Source organism: Neolamprologus multifasciatus, chromosome 14 (assembly GCF_963576455.1).
Source record: "Neolamprologus multifasciatus chromosome 14, fNeoMul1.2, whole genome shotgun sequence".
NCBI classification, from domain to species: Eukaryota; Metazoa; Chordata; class Actinopteri; order Cichliformes; family Cichlidae; genus Neolamprologus; species Neolamprologus multifasciatus.
In genome coordinates, this window is record NC_140452.1 from 30,632,609 (window position 1) to 30,645,130 (window position 12,522).

The following is a 12,522-nucleotide window of genomic DNA, read 5'->3' on the forward strand; positions in this document are numbered from 1 at the left end:
TTATCATCCAGTGGTCTTATCTATTATCTCTCTGTGCCTGCAGACATCAAGGCAAAGTTGGGTGAAGGCTTGGTTTTTCCTGAGAGATGTAAAAGGATTTAGCTGACTTGTACATGTGGTGAAGACGAGTCTGCTCTTCAGGACAGATCAAAGGCCTACTGTGTTCCAGTATTTCTAAACTCATGTGGTGCTGTCTCAGATAAGCTCAACAAATTTGGGGAAGAGGGGGAAAAAGAAAATCAATGCAAAACTTCTTCAAAACTACTTAAAGTAGATTAAAAGCTTATGTAATCAGCATTAACCAATTTGTATTTAGTTCCAGTGTCGGGCTGTTTTCATGGAGTCAGCGAGTGCATGAGAACGGGCCCTCTGTTATGGTTTTCAGGAAAGTCAAGGGCAAAGTGTGTGTCTTGATTGCTTTGTTTTTTAGTTGGTTTACACGTGACGGTGTAGCAAAGTTATTGAGTAAACTGAACGTTTAGCTTTTATTAGAGCTGCACCCACTCGTTAAGGAAATAGTTTTTCTTTCTTTCTTTTTTTTTTTTTTCTGTGAGTTTGCACAAGGTTGGTTTATGGGAAGAAGTTACTCTGAGACAGGCACACAGTGCTTACTGGCAGTCGCGTGTCTGGTAAACAGCAGCAGATGTGGGAATCTTTCTGACTTCCTGGCTTTGTTTGAAATACAGCATGATGCTAGTGGCTTGTTGTGATCAGCAGTTCTTTGTAGTGCCCAAAGATGGTTTCGAGCCCTTATCACGACACAGGGGACGTGCTTTAATTTTTTTCTGTTTGTGTGCACATATACATGTCTGTTTATGTCAGACGAATGCTGATTTTTAACCAGGTTTCTGCACGTAATTACAGGCTTTGAGGCTGTCACTGGACTTTAAGTGTTGCCTGAGGATAAACGACACCTGGAACACTGTTGTTGTGCCATCAGTTTTTAAAAGATGCTGTTACACCCTCTCCTCCACCTTTATCCGTGTTTGTGTTTCATGTGTTGTCCAAAGCAAACGGATGGGACTGAAACGTGACAAAGTGATGTTTTGTTTGAGCGTTTGCAGAGGAGACTATCAGCTGAACAGTGATACAGGCACCTGGTTATAGGTCCTTACCTGGGCTGTGTGTGGGGGATTTGTCTTTAATGTTAAGTAGGTTTCTCGAAGTTTGTGTAATTAGCTTCAGTAAATCACCTGATATCAGACAAAACAGATGATCCTGTTTGTTGCCAAGTTTCTATTAGTGCTTAATTGTGTCAAGGTACAACCACTGCTCATCTATATTTTGCCTCGGCCACATTAAAAAAAGATTTCTTTCTGTAACTGTAAGTGTAAAATGTAGTACGGATCCTTCTGAGAATAGCCTCGAGTGCCTGACTCAGGTATGTTCATTTCCAGCACTCATACCTTTGTCTATCAGATTACCAAAGAAACAGTAGTGAAACTTGTGGTACTTAATTGCACGCTTGCAGAAGCCAGGGGACAAGGGCAGCAAGCCGACTGTACTAGCAAAACAAAAGTCTATGTTTAGTTTGACCCGAATTTTGTCTCTTCATCGGTCCTGACCTCTTCTGCTCCAGAGGCCCTCATCTGCTATTTGAGTTTCCATGTTTGTCCAACAGTCTGTTTAGCATCGGGCAGACTTTGTGGAAATGCGCTTTGATTAAAATTACAATCAAAAACATGTAACCTCTTGAGATTTCGTGCGACACAGGCCTTCAGCCAGACTTGAATGAGGACGTTGAGGTTTGTGGGTCTGCTTGCTCACCGTGACACGACACGAACATAACTTCTCCCTTTGGTCTTCTGTCTGTCATTTTTTTCTGCATGTTCATGGCTTATTCTTCCAGGCATCAGGGCCCACGTGCACCTGCAGACATGTGGACACACATAAACACACACTGCAGCTAATTCCCTGCCTTTCTCATGGGCTCTATCCGTCTCTGTTGTAAACTCCTAAAGCCTTAGGAGGACCTGCCCTCCACAGAGCAGACCCTATATTTATCCCACTCTCCTCCCGAGAGTGACTAATATGGGCACAGGCTGGAGGAGGGGGTCAGTCAGCTATCTGCCCACTATGTGGAGTGGTCCTTACATAGTGATGATTGTGTCTGTGGCTGTTGCCCTAACAAGTACCTACAGCTTCGCTTTAGCCCAAAAGCCTGGGATGGCTTAATGCCAAAAGATGACCCACCCTGCTCTCGCTACACGCTCTGACCGGGTCTTCTTTCTTTACCTCCCATCTTTCACAGTCCACTTGACTCTGTGGAGCCCAATTTAACTGAACTCGTTGCCCTCTTTCCATTTCCCCCTTTGCTGTGTCCTCCTGTTTGTAGAGCACTGGCCTTCAAATCAGCCTGAAAGTGCATATTTTCAGCTGTCTTGGCAACTTCTTATCTTTCTCTCATACACTCCTACAGACTGCTAGTGTTATCGGTCTGACGGAGCCATATCACATTACTAATTTATCATTTAAAATGAGTTCGGCTTAAAGGCAGCTGCATAACATGAGTTGACCATTCTAATTTAATGAGAGGCTTGAAGTGATTCAAAGATTTACCCATTAGATTCAAAGCAGATGTGTGTGATGGTGCAGAAATTAAGAATTATGTCCTTAATGACTCTATTGTGTGCCCTATTAATTAATGAATTGAAAATTTTGTCTATAAAATATCAGAAATCAAGAAAAATGTCCAAAACTGTTCACAGCTCAAGGACATTCATCTTTTTTAGTAAAATGTCAAATTAGAGAAGCTTGAACTGGTGAATGTTCATTATTTATTTTCCAAAAACTTTTCTTTTTAAACAAAATAATCAATCTCTTGATCATTCGATGCAACCCTGGTGTGATTCCTCTGGGTGATGATATTCTCTGCTTCTAACTGGCTTTACTCGTTTGTATTCATCCAGCACTAGCCTGAGTACAGTATCACAGCAGCACACGCAGGCTCCAGTGTGAACCCTCAGAAGCTTCTCTTTGACGCTGCAATGTACAGTTCATCGACTGCTGAGACTTTTAAAGGACTACTGTATTTTTAGAAGCTGTATATGAGAGTCATTCACAGCCCCCCACCTTTCAAAGCATGGGGCTTACATTACTCTCTCTGTGTGTCTGTGCGCAGGAATACAAGTGCGCGTTTGCTCGCACGCGCATGACCCTCCACACCAGATTCTCAGGAAGAGTAGCAGTGTTGCATTACATGACATTGTACAGTAGCGCTGCTGTACACAGTCATTTCCAAGTACAGCACATAGGAAACTCATAAGTGTAAGTGGGGCATGATGCAGCAGGAACTGAGGAGAATGACAGAAACTTAAAAGTAGGACAAAGTTGTGTGAAATGCAGAAAACAGAAAAGGGGGGGGGGGGGGGGAGTAGTAAGAGGAAACAGCTGGTTCAAGGGTGGGTGGGTTATGGGAAATGAGCCCAGCACAAGTCAGTCTTTTTTTGTTTTTTTTCCTCCTGCGTTGTCTCCTGATTCTCCATATCTATGGTCTCAGCAAAACTCAGGAAGGGCAGTTGGATGGCGGGGAGGATAGAGAGATGAAGTTACAGACAAGAGGGGGGATGACAGGAAGACTAAATGACAGACAACACCGGACTTTTTTTTGCTGTTTTGAGTGTGAAACTGTCGAACTTGATGAACTCCAAGTTGGGTTCATTGAGTGTAAGCCTGCTGCTAAAGCGAAAATATGCTCGCGGCACACTAGGTTAGCATCAAAATAAACATCAGTCAAATACCTGATTGTTTGACCTCAGAGATTTGATGTCATCACCTCGCATTCATTAATCTGAGTGATCTTAATCGCGTCAGTTCCTTGTTTTAGCTGCCGGCTAAAAGCCGCCCTTGTTTTGAGCAGAACAGGTTGGACGACTGCTTGGAAGAGCGTTTCCTCTACTAACTATTTGTATCTGCAGTGGTTTTGTTTTTGTTTTTTTTCTATTTCCTTTTTGAACTGATGTTTATTTACTGCATCTTTTTAAAAAAAAGTCAGAAAAGGACCTTCCTTAAGAATGTGTTTAACTTTTAAGACTCACGTTTTGCTGATTAGGATCATTGTGGCTGCACACACATCTGTTTCTACATCGGCTGCATTTTTGCCAGCTTGACTTGTGGTGTCATTTTTGGCAAAACCTGCAAAGTGAATACAGCCGATGTGTTTTTGTTATAATGATACATTTCTCCTCGGTCTGGAAGAGCTACTTAATTATATATTAATTATATTTGTTAAAAGGATAATTTCCATAGCAGCAGTACTTTTCTTTTTTCTTTTATTTCTCTCTGTATCCACTCATGAAACACTAGCAGCCAAGCGCCCGGCTGGCCAAGTGGTAGACTTCTCGCTCAGCATCATTAAAGTTATGCTTTAATGATCGCATGGTTATCATTTGCTGCTGCAGGAGTAGATGTTTTAACTTGTTTTATAGCTATCTTGTGAGGTTAGTGTACCTCCGTACACTAAACATACACCTGGTCAATCATACATGCAAGCACGACACTTTAACTGGTATCCAGTTAAAACATTGGCCTCAGTTTACAATGCATCTTCCTCCTCAGTGCAGTGACCTCAGTCACAGTTAATAAGATTAAGTGTCTCAAAGGGAGCAAAAAGCCCATTTAACTAGGCCTGCTTTGGAGTGAAGTATTGTGCGCTGGCCAACTCTTATCGCAGCTTAAACATTGTGTAGGAGGGGGACTCGTTCCGTCTTCCCTCTCGGACCCCCGGTCCCCCTCAATTCCCCCTATCCCTCCCTCCTGGCAGCTGTTAGTGTGAGTAAGTCTTGTGTGTGTAATCCAGCTGTGTGGAGGACCAGAGAACATTGTGTTCTGAGTTCACATCGGGGCTTGGATGTTGTTTTGTTCGCATCGGTCTGTGAGCTCTGATCTGGGGAGCCTGCAGACCAGAGGCGAGCTGAATGGGGCATTGTGACGGTGACACAAGGGCACGACAACACTCTACTAGTCCGTGTCCCCGTCTTGTGCCTGTTATGGCCATCCGGGGTCGGCATGTGGAAGGAAGCGATTTCAAATTAAGTTACGCAAAAAAAAATACCAGTTATGATTAGATAACTTTGCTTTTTAGGCTTCTATTCATGCTTCATTTTCTCTTCTCTTCCAGTATCAGTGAGAGCTTCCTCACAGTTAAAGGTGCAGCCCTCTTCCTTCCCAGGGGTAACAGTCCCACGCAGAACTCTGCACCTCGAATCAGCCAGCGCAGGAACAAACACACAGGTAAACCCTCATACTTACAGCGCCCACACAAACAGCAGCTGCACCATCTCCCAAAACTTCCTCTTACTCCCTTTTTCACCCCAAACCTCACAAATGAACTCTGTGGAGAAACTTGAGATTAAAGAGCACAGTATGTTTTCAAATGGACATTCCTCTACAGCATCATGGGTCACGGCTGGCGTTATTTTCTGTCAAGCTGTTTCACAACAGAGCAGATAAGCTCAGCAGTGGTGAGCTTGTTTGCTGGATAGGAAAAAAACCCCAAAAACATCTTAATAAGTCACAGACAAAACGGATCCACACAGGAAATGACACATTCTATCTGATGTCGTATCATACTTTGAAAATGTTTTTGTCCAGGTGACCTCCAGAAGCATCTTCAGACCATGTTCACTGTGCTGCGCCCAGAAGACACAATCAGACTGGTTAGTAACAAGCACACATAAATAAATATAATAACAAAGGTCAGTTGTGTGTGGTCCTGTGATCAGAGAGCATATTCCAGAGCATCTGATTAAGGTCTTAAGAACTGAAACAGGGATTGACTTTTGAAAACATAAACAGTTATGAGACAAAGGAAGTCTCAACTCTTCCAGCTGTGCTAACAACACCACCCTCACATGAACCTTGCAGAACTCTAAGTGTACTATAAGTGTGCTCGCCTATCCCCTGATGTCCCTGCTGCATGTTTAATAAAAAGGGCTTATGAGAGAGGGATTTTTAAAAAAGGACTGGTTAAAATGTCATTAGGTTGTCCCTGCATATCTCATATTCACGATCCAGAGTTTTAAATGCCAGTCTTGTGGTATAAAGTATCTATAGGCCCTTGAATGATAAAAGGTTGATTTCCAGGGCTGTAAAGAGTCAAAGACATTACACAGGTGATTTTACAGTTTGCCCCTGTCCTTCTTTTCTTGCAGGCTGTGCGTCTGGAGAGCGCCTACCCTCAGGTAACCCGCTACATGGTGGTGGTTTCCACCAATGGTAGACAGGACACAGAGGAGAGCATCGTGCTCGGCATGGACTTTGTCTCCTCTGATAGGTACACCTTCTCTGTCTTATTGTGGTTTTATAATAACTCAAGAATTTCTGTTTTTCCTATGCAGATTTCTTTTTTCTTCTTGAATTGGATCGTCCTCATACTGTAACTGTGGTGTAGTTGACACAGTCAGAGAAATTCAATAAATCAGTGAAAGTTTTTTTTCAGCTAAAGGATAAAGTAAGCAAACCAGTGCATCTTGTTTCACTGTCTTTACCTTGTCGATCTTCTCTGGCAGCTGCTGCACGGTGGGTCTGGTTCTGCCTCTCTGGAGCGACACTATGATCCACTTGGATGGAGATGGGTAAGACGCCACACCTACTCCCTGCTTCCTCTTACTGCTCCCTGGGGCAGCTGCCCGACTACTCTGATGACTTTGTTTACTTGTTTGTGAGCTTTGTGTTTTCTAACCTGTGTCTTTGCATCTCCACAGTGGCTTTAGTGTGTCGACAGTCAACAGGGTTCACGTCTTCAAACCAGTGTCTGTCCAGGCCATGTGGTGAGCAACCTTTATTTATTCCACCAGAATGACAGCCATGTGAAGCTGTTGGCCTGCAAACAATGTGTCCATTGTGCTCCACCCTTAACTTTGACCTCCAGACTGTTTTTTCCCACTTTTTCTTATCTTTTCATTTGTTGTCTTATCGTGTTTTTGCTTTCAATCCCTCTCACGTGTCAGAACCGCCTCTTCATATCTTTATTTTGTTGTCCCCGACTGACTTCCTCCTTTGAGCATGATCGTGTTATCATCTTTAGCCTCTTTATAGCTTCAACCTATGCCCTGTTGTTTAGTTCTCACGTTTTTATTCATTCTTCACACATCCATCCTTTTTATTTTCACTCTCACATAACTTTTACTGTTGTATAAGTCCAAATTCCTTTCTGCACTTTTCATTCCTCCCAGTGACATTTGCTCATGTGAAAAATCTCCTTGCTTTCAACTGTCTGCCCTCAGGTCAGCCCTCCAGTCGCTCCACAAAGCTTGCGAGGTGGCTCGCTGCCACAACTACTACCCAGGCAGCCTGTTCCTGACCTGGGTCAGCTACTACCAGAGCAGAGTCTCATCCAGCCAGTTGTGTATCAACGAATGGAACGCCATGCAGGATGTCGAATCGCACCGTGCCAATTCACCCGTCCTCTTCACAGACCTGTGAGTAGATTAGGATGGCCACATTAAGGAAAGGGTTTTTCAGAGAAGCACTGCAAAACACTTTGAGAATTGTGTGGCATAAACCCTGCGCCTGATGGGCACACATGCACATGACATAGACTAGAGGGTAAACACGCTGTTCCCCAGAAATTCACAGCAGTAACTGTACACAGTTTCATCACAAATTCACCTTCACCGTGGCTGTTTCTGTGAAAAGTTAAAAATATGTTGCAGTCGCATCTTCCTAACAGCATTGCCTAACAAGCATAACAAGTGTTTCTACATCCCCAAACTAAAATATTGCAGTCTGCAGAACCATGGACTCTGGAATGAGGCCACATGCCCTCTCTAACCTTCCAGGAGAGGCAAAAACAACAGACCAAAACAAAAGCCTGAAGCGCTGATGTTTACAAAGGTGCCTAATCATTAACGTGTTCACAACATGATGAATAATGCTGCCTTATCAACATATTTACATGGAAACATAAAAAAATACAAGCAGTGATAATAGATTCGTCTTCACTGATACCAGGGAAATTCCCCTCCCTGCTGCTTCATCACATGCTCTGCTACCTATTTAGACTGTCTGCCTCTCTCCCCTCACGCACACACACACTCTCTCTCTTTGGGGGTCTTCAGGAGTCTAAAATAGCCAAGGCTTTAGCTGTCTTGATTTAGTTATGGAAAAGTGGAGTCCAGATAAACTCATAGGTAAGTAGAGTCGCAGAGAAACAGACAGGAGCAGGTGGTGAGCACAAAGACGGGGGCCACTTGAGGAAATAATGAGGAACAGTTCGGGCAGAAAAAAAGCCATACGTTTAAACACTTCGCACACAAAGACACACACAGTCTCTCTCAGAATGATCTGGCTCTGCCCCTTACAGCCAAACACAGAAAGTTCCTGTTGGTTTTCCCGGACAGGGAGGCTGCTAAAGCCTCGTGACATGTCAGTGTTTGTTGACATGGCTTTCCCCCGCCCCAAAACTAAAAATAATCTTATCTACCTGCAAGCAATTCAGGGAAGCTGCGTAAAATTTCCATTATTCATTTACTCATTAACTCCAGTCCTTATGTCGTCATTTGCCCTCGTGTAGTCTGTGTTTTTGCCTGACTAAGCTTCCCTCCCTCAGGCCGTCTGCAGACAAGTGGAGGCTTGTTGTGAGGTAAAAGTGTTACTGCATGTCAGTAAATAACCCGTGTCAGTTTTTGTTGTTGTTTTCTCACTCAACCCTCGTTCCACTCAACTCGTTCTCATGAGGTCAGGGAAATGTTCAGGGTTGAGCTAAACAAGCCCCCCTCCTACCTCATTTCCAACACAGATGATGCTGTCATCTGTGCAGTGTCACACACCTGTGGTCACTGTACTTCCCCTTTTTGTAGCTGCTGACCCACACTGCTGTGTGCTGATGCCTGGAATCAGTTTGAAGCAAAAAACAAAAGAAAAAATGTTAGAAGAAGTCGTTCACAGACAAACTGAGCTCTTCTCTCCAGAGAGGCAATTAGGCCACTTGTTGGTATCGTCGGTGTGACGTCGGAAAGGCCCCCAGCCAGAACACTTAGGAACACAGCGTGGCACAACAAGAAGCAGATCCTACAAGGGGACTTTGTCTAATTCTGAGAAACTGGAGAGGGGAACAGAAAATCTGAGAGCACAAACTCAAACGGGAGCACAAAACAAAGCCGTAGTTCTCTGGTAGAAGTAATGTCATTGAGACTTACGTAAAAGTGAACATAAATGAATGTAATGCAGCTGTGAAGGTGGCTCTGCCTTCAAAGTGAGTTTTTTTTACTTTGGCCAAGTGTTGTTTTTAAATGGAGGTCTTTGTGTGTTTTATGTGCAGGCCCACAGAAAGGGAGCGCACAGAACGGCTGATCAAGACGCGCCTCAGAGAGATAATGATGCAGAAGGACCTGGAGAACGTCACCTCAAAGGAGGTGAGGGGACAGTGAAATTTACATTTGGTGCTTAAATGTAGGTGTTAACTATAGACTGCACATTAAAGGTGGATAAAGTCACCATGACATCTCTCATGGCTTGTGAAGTGAACACTGCACTTGTAGATGGCCTCCTTCTCCCCTCTTTCAAACCAGCTGTCTACACAACGTGAACATTGGCGCCCTCAGTCATGTGTCATTTGTCCTTTTTTAATTTAATTAAGTTTTATTTATATAGCAACAAATCACAACAACAGTCGCCTCAAGGCTCTTTATATTTTAAGGTAGACCCTACAATAATACATACAGAGAAAAACCAACAATCATATGACCCCCAATGAGGAAGCACTTTGGCAACAGTAAGAAGGAAAAACTCCCCTTTAACAGGAAGCAACCTCTGGCAGAACCCGGTTCGGGGAGGGGCGGGGCAATCTGCCGCAACTGGATGGCGAGAGAGGGGAGAAAGACAGGATAAAAGGACATACTGTAGAAGAGAGAGGATTCAGGGTCACCTGAATCCTAACCACCTAACCAATTGCTTTAGCAAAAAGGAAAGTTTTAAGCCTAATCTTAAAGTAGAGATTGTGTCTGTCTCCCAAATCCAAACTGGAAACTGGTTCCAGAAGAGGGGCCTTTCTGTGCAAAGTAACTTAAATTTGAATTAGAATTGAAACTAGACACCGGGGCTATACACTCATCACTAAAATGTTTACAGAGGTCATAAATCAAGAGCGACAGGGTCATTTTCTGAAAAGCTTGAGTGCAGACTTCCTTTTGCAGCCCAGATGTCTCTTCATGATGGTCGTGAGAAAGAATGCATGTTCACGCCACTGGCTTCACTTTTCAGACGCAGAGGCTGCAGTCATCTTTTATGTACAGTCTGTGGTTTTATTACTTGTAAAGATGTACTTATGCCCTGATTTTCTGCGTTTCCCTGCTGCTGTTATCAGCTGTCATCAGACCATTTATTGTTTGCCTGAACTTTCACAGATCCGAACAGAGCTGGAGATCCAGATGGTGTGCAACCTGAGGGAGTTTAAAGAGTTCATAGACAATGAGATGATTGTGATCCTGGGACAGATGGACAGCCCCACGGAAATATTTGATCACGTCTTCCTGGTGAGACAATTGGGCTTTGATTCCATTAGCCTGTGAAGGTTTGTCATGTCAGACTTGAGGTTCAGTAAAAAGCTGCATCTAACCTTGTTTTGTCTTTCTAATTGTAAATAAAAAAAAAACTGCGCATGCTGTTAATAATGACTGGACCTGTGTTGTTTATAGGGTTCAGAGTGGAACGCTTCTAACCTGGAGGAGCTGCAGAACAGTGGGTAAGAGATCAGTCACTTAAGCTAAGATTAAAATTGATGTATTAAATTAATTTTCTCATTAAAGTCAATTGAAACGAGTAGCTCGTTTATCATCGTCACATCCATGAGATCATACTGACACGCCTCCTCCCGTCTCTCCTCCAGAGTGCGCTACATCCTGAATGTGACCCGCGAAATCGACAACTTTTTTCCAGGGATGTTTGAATACCACAACATCAGAGTGTACGACGAGGAGGCCACCAACCTGTTGGAGTACTGGAACGACACGTACAAGTTCATCACCAAAGCCAAGTAGGCTTCTGCCCACACACACACAGACACACACACACAGTTTAAGCTCCTCTTTCTCACTAGTTCATGTGCTTCAACCTTGCCTCTTGGTTGTTTTATTGTACTTTTTATATTTTACATTTATATTTATTTTGCATTTTGCACCAAGGGAGTGGCACTCCAATTTCGTTGTACTTTGTACAATGACAATAAAGGCTATTCTATTCTATTCTATTCTATTCTATTCTATTCTATTCCCACTTTAGGAAAGCCGGTGCCAAGTGTCTGGTTCACTGTAAGATGGGCGTGAGCCGCTCTGCTTCCACAGTGATAGCCTACGCTATGAAGGAGTATGGCTGGAACCTGGACACCGCCTTTGACTATGTGAAGGAAAGACGAGCCGTCACCAAGCCGAACCCTTCCTTCATGAAGCAGCTGGAGGAGTATCAGGGAATTCTGCTGGCAAGGTGTGCTCTCATGCAGAAACATGTACAGTTCCTTAGAAGGAATTTGGAGCTAACGAACTCTTCTCTCCCTCTTGTTCTTCAGCAAACAGAGGCATAATAAGCTATGGCGTTCCCACAGTGACAGCGACCTATCAGATCGCCTGGACTCAAAGCCTTCCTCTCCCTCCTTGAACCGCGCTGACTCTCACAATAACAACACCTCCTCCCCGTCTGTGCATCACTTCCTGGGTGTGGCTGTGCTGCAGGCGCTCTGCCCTGAGCCCGAAGTCTCGCATGCACTCTCCAACGGAGTGTGTGACTCGCTGGTTCAGGAGGTCAGATCAGATTGCGCAGACCCCCGCCTGCTTCCCCTCCCCAGACCCCGAGCAGCCACCGTGGTCCCAGAGGAAAAGCAGGGCAGCTCGGCGAGCGTGGCCATCACTGTGCCCGTCGCTCTTCCACTTCCACCACCATCGCTCCACATCCTACCTCCCACCCCTGAACTGCAGCGCGCTCACAGGGACACTCCCACACATCTGTCCTGCTCAGTGGGCAAACCAGAGGAGCTGTTCCTCATTTTACCCGACAGAAGCAGTTCAGAGGAAGTCTCTCCTCTCACTCTGGGATCCACTGACTCGGATATGATCAACCAATCATTGTCTGATTTAACGAACAACAGCCACACTCCGCTCAGCCCCGCGACTCCCACTTCCTCGCCTCCGGTCTCGGCTTTCGCTCCCAGCGACGACAACAACAATAACCCGAGTGAGTTGGATACCCGCGGTGAGGCAGATGGGTCATCGACCCACAGCACGGACAGCATCGACTTCTTCAGCGCCCGGGAGAAGTTTCTGGGGCTGGCCAAAGATGGCCGACATCGGACGCTTTCAGAGCAGGGACAGCAAAGGACGTCTCTGTCAACTGACAGAGAAACAGAGGTCAGCGAAGACGAGGAGGAGCAGAGGAATGAGATGAGTCAGGTAAGGTTTCATTCAGCTGCTTCTTTCTGTTTTTTTTTTTTTTTTTTGTTTTTTTTTTTAAATAGCATCTCAGTACGACCACTTTTCAGAGTGACCTTTGTCATCATCATCAGCTGTAAAGAGAAAAATTTAAAAATTTCTA

General features: G+C 44.4%; 1 protein-coding gene across 3 annotated transcripts in view; it reads left to right on the forward strand.

Annotated features, from left to right (window-relative positions):
• The window catches only part of ssh2a (slingshot protein phosphatase 2a), a 28,079-nt gene that overhangs the window by 13,064 nt on the left and 2,493 nt on the right, over positions 1 to 12,522 (forward strand). For all 3 annotated transcript variants that reach the window (XM_085184443.1, XM_085184444.1, XM_085184442.1), the window contains 12 exons: positions 5,120 to 5,232; positions 5,593 to 5,657; positions 6,153 to 6,274; positions 6,510 to 6,575; positions 6,705 to 6,770; positions 7,227 to 7,421; positions 9,263 to 9,356; positions 10,347 to 10,475; positions 10,638 to 10,684; positions 10,829 to 10,975; positions 11,221 to 11,421; positions 11,504 to 12,380. In XM_085184443.1, coding sequence (XP_085040569.1) covers positions 5,120 to 5,232; positions 5,593 to 5,657; positions 6,153 to 6,274; positions 6,510 to 6,575; positions 6,705 to 6,770; positions 7,227 to 7,421; positions 9,263 to 9,356; positions 10,347 to 10,475; positions 10,638 to 10,684; positions 10,829 to 10,975; positions 11,221 to 11,421; positions 11,504 to 12,380 — 2,122 coding nt within the window. The remainder of the gene's footprint in view (positions 1 to 5,119; positions 5,233 to 5,592; positions 5,658 to 6,152; positions 6,275 to 6,509; positions 6,576 to 6,704; positions 6,771 to 7,226; positions 7,422 to 9,262; positions 9,357 to 10,346; positions 10,476 to 10,637; positions 10,685 to 10,828; positions 10,976 to 11,220; positions 11,422 to 11,503; positions 12,381 to 12,522) is intronic.